At 31.2% G+C, this 3,547-nt stretch overlaps 1 protein-coding gene and 1 long non-coding RNA gene across 2 annotated transcripts in view; one reads left to right on the top strand and one right to left on the bottom strand.

The window, feature by feature from the left end:
* Positions 1-2,473, bottom strand: LOC120353540. The gene is made up of 2 exons (XR_005572441.1): positions 2,416-2,473; positions 1-152 (listed from the first exon to the last, which is right to left on the bottom strand). It is a non-coding gene; the product is annotated as an uncharacterized LOC120353540 (long non-coding RNA).
* Positions 2,474-3,375: 902 nt separating this feature from the next.
* The window catches only part of LOC111062388 (sensory neuron membrane protein 1-like), a 22,331-nt gene continuing 22,159 nt past the window's right edge, over positions 3,376-3,547 (top strand). Inside the window, exon 1 of the mRNA XM_039438182.1 lies at positions 3,376-3,393. Within this exon, the coding sequence (XP_039294116.1) occupies positions 3,376-3,393 (18 nt within the window). The remainder of the gene's footprint in view (positions 3,394-3,547) is intronic.

The following is a 3,547-nucleotide window of genomic DNA, read 5'->3' on the forward strand; positions in this document are numbered from 1 at the left end:
GGCACCAACCTTACAGTATGTTGGCTCACCAGACCCGCTATTGAAGATCAGCATCACGGACAACATCAAGACTCAACACTGCAGCCATCGTCTATCAGCTCAATCAAACGCAAAATCGCCATTCACAAGACTTGGTGGTCTTTGATGCAACACTGAAATTAGGCATTCATTAGAAGATGCAAGGACTAATTTAAACACAAAATCAAAACTCAAGCAAACAAAATAAATTCAACTAAATCAATCAATTATTATTTTTCTGCTATACTCCTCAAATCTAACCTTCCTTCAACTTTATTCTCAATTATCCAGGCTACAATCTGCAATGCTACTGTCACTACAGTCTTCTGACATATCATAACTTTCACTAAATTTCTGACTGTCCCTAACATGTCATTTTCTATAAGAATCTCGAAAAATAAAATTGTCCCTACACCAGTATAATGCCTTGAGCTAGGGCAGGCATCACAGCTAAATGGAAACACAGACAGGGAAAATATTAATATTGATAACATTAATAAAATAATATAAAATTCAACTTCAATTAGTTTATCTTCAGCATTTGTATGCTGCTACAAACTTCAATACTCATTTCTGGAATCAAGCATTCATTAGCCATAAGAATGTTTATCAATTTTATAAATAAACTGATTTGAAATTAACATAATAAGTCAATAAAAAGAGCAAAAGTAGCAGAGTGGCGCAGCAAATTGTGCCGTGCTTTGAATTTAGAAAGTTAATTTTGAATTTAGAATTTAGAAGCACACACAATATAACTTAATAAAAGGGATGCTTGATAAACATACCTAGTGCTAGAGAACGGGAAACCAGAAATGACAAGAGAGACAACGAAATAGAGAGAAGGTATCAACTATATTGTCACCTCTTACAGTTAAATTCAACAATTAATAAAACAAAGAAGTTAATAAAACAAAGAAATCAATAAACAACAAACAAAACAAGAAGAAGAATCATGAAAACCGAAAATAGAATTACTAAATTTAGAAAGTTATCTCTGATATACTTAATTCGGTAATAACCTACTCTGTATGCTCTACATTTTAAAACGTTTTAGATTGAATCATAAAAGCTTAAAGGACTGTAATTTCAAAAGAGCAATTATTGAAAATTATCATAGATATGTCTCAGAAGTTAATCATAAATAACTATAAATATTTTAAGAAAAGATCCACATAAAATTCATAAAATTCTTAGAACATTAAATTTAGAACACACTTGGAAACTTTAAAACACTATCAAAACATTATCAAATATTAATGATCCATGATACACGTTGACCTTGATACACGTATCAACTTAGCAGAGTGGCGCAGCAAATTGTGCCGTGCTATGAATTTAGAAAGTTAATTTTGAATTTTGAATTTAGAAGCACACACAATATAACTCAATAAAAGGGATGCTTGATAAACATACCTAGTGCTAGAGAACGGGAAACCAGAAATGACAAGAGAGACAATGAAATAGAGAGAAGGTATCAATTATATTGTCACCTCTTACAGTTAAATTCAACAATTAATAAAACAAAAGGAAGTTACATTATGAAAACCGAAAACAAAATTACTAAAGTTAGGTTATCTCTGAAATAGGTAATACGGTAATAACCTACTCCGTATGCTCTACATTTGAAAACGTTTTAGATTGAATCATAAAAGCTTGAAGGACTCTAATTTCAAAAGAGCAATTATTGAAAGTTATCATAGATATGTCTCAGAAGTTAATCATAAATAACAATAAATATTTTAAGAAAAGATCCACATAAAATTCATAAAATTCTTAGAACATTAAATTTTGAACACACTTGGAAACTTTAAAACACTATCAAAACATTATCAAATAATAATGATGCCCCCCAATAATAACTATTCAGTATCTTTATATCATGAACGCTGCAAGGACAAACATTCCTCAAGTATCACATCATGGTATACTACCTTAAGAAAAAACTATTCAAAAATATATGTCATCAAAACAAATTTAGGAAAGGTTAGGGTCCTTGAAACTTCATTTGATCCTTTACAACTTTAAGATGAGAATTATTTTAAAACATTAATTTAATCATTAAGGGACCTTTAAAAATTCAAGTACTCATTCAACTTTTAGTAGTTTAGAAGATTATAATTATTTATAAATTTAAAGAAACTGAAATTCCCAGCTGGATCCTTACAGAGAAAATATGGCCTCACTTTTCAATGTAAAGATACAACCGAAAATCTATTACTCAAACCAAATTAATGAAATTAATAATCTATCTATCCCCAATAATATCTCAAAATTATGATTTAACAAAAGTCTAATTCCGCACGTTTTACTTGATTGAAAGTCTGTCGTCACTAAAACCCATTTTGTCACATCCGGAGTTCCTGGGACGTTCCTTTAATTTGGAAAAAAAGTTGTTACCTCATAGCTGTTTCTTCAAATTGAATCTAGGCTCGGTGATCGAGCTCTACACGTCCAGATGGACAGGAGACAGCATACCCCAAGCTAGGACGGCCATCGATTCAGAGGCGTCTCAGCGGCTTAAAGACACACGTTCATGAACCCATGAAATGATGGATTCGTACGTTGATCCCCGTACTTACACCGCTGTTAGAATAAAAATAAACTAGGATAGAACCAATTAACTTAACTTCAGTTACATAATAAAAACAACCTACTTTAGGTTATATAACTCACATCAATTACTTTAAAACCTAAATAGGCATTACCTACTTCAATCTCCCGATTTAAAAGAAGAGAATTTATTTGTAATAAGGGTTACGCCCTATACATAAAGCGATGAGTACATAGTATTCCATAATAGGCCTACATAATTCACAAGTTGATTGAATTACTTCATAATAAGGTATTTCGAGTATTGTTGTTAGTTTAGTCAGTTCTCTTACATAAATCACATTTATGGTGTAATTTAAAAGAATAAATTACATGATAGATGTTTCCTAAATCATCATGAAAGCTTTTCATAAGAATCAAAAGACCAATAAAATCTATAACCAAAAAATACTGATAGAGCTCATAATAATATACTGTAAACATCTGTTGGTTTGGATTTAACCAACAGTAATTGAAATTTAGGTTAATAGCTTCCTCTTCAAAAATAGTTTAAATCAAACAAATATCTTAATTCCTACTAATAGGTATTCTAAATTTCTACAAAACATATATCGTTAATCTTCTTACATTACAATAAATACTTTGATGGAAGCTTTCTTTGAAAATATTTTCCTTAATAATATTATAAATCTATGACGTACCTTTAGTAGCGGTTATAGGAGAAAAATCTCCATTGTGAGGTTACAATTTGATACTCTCTCTTTCTCTTCTTAATTAAAGCAACTACTGAGGCGAACAAACTCAAAAATGCTGCTGGAACAAAAGGTTCCAGAGCCAACACTAAAAATCCTAAAGCTGGCATGGATGCCATGATTAATACAAATTTCTGAACAGATTATATATTTAGTCTGCTTATGTCGGAGGACAGACGCTGAGTGAAGCCACTTCGCTTTTCTCGTCTTGAGGTGGACAGCTGTGA

Source organism: Nilaparvata lugens, chromosome 11, assembly GCF_014356525.2.
Source record: "Nilaparvata lugens isolate BPH chromosome 11, ASM1435652v1, whole genome shotgun sequence".
NCBI classification, from domain to species: Eukaryota; Metazoa; Arthropoda; class Insecta; order Hemiptera; family Delphacidae; genus Nilaparvata; species Nilaparvata lugens.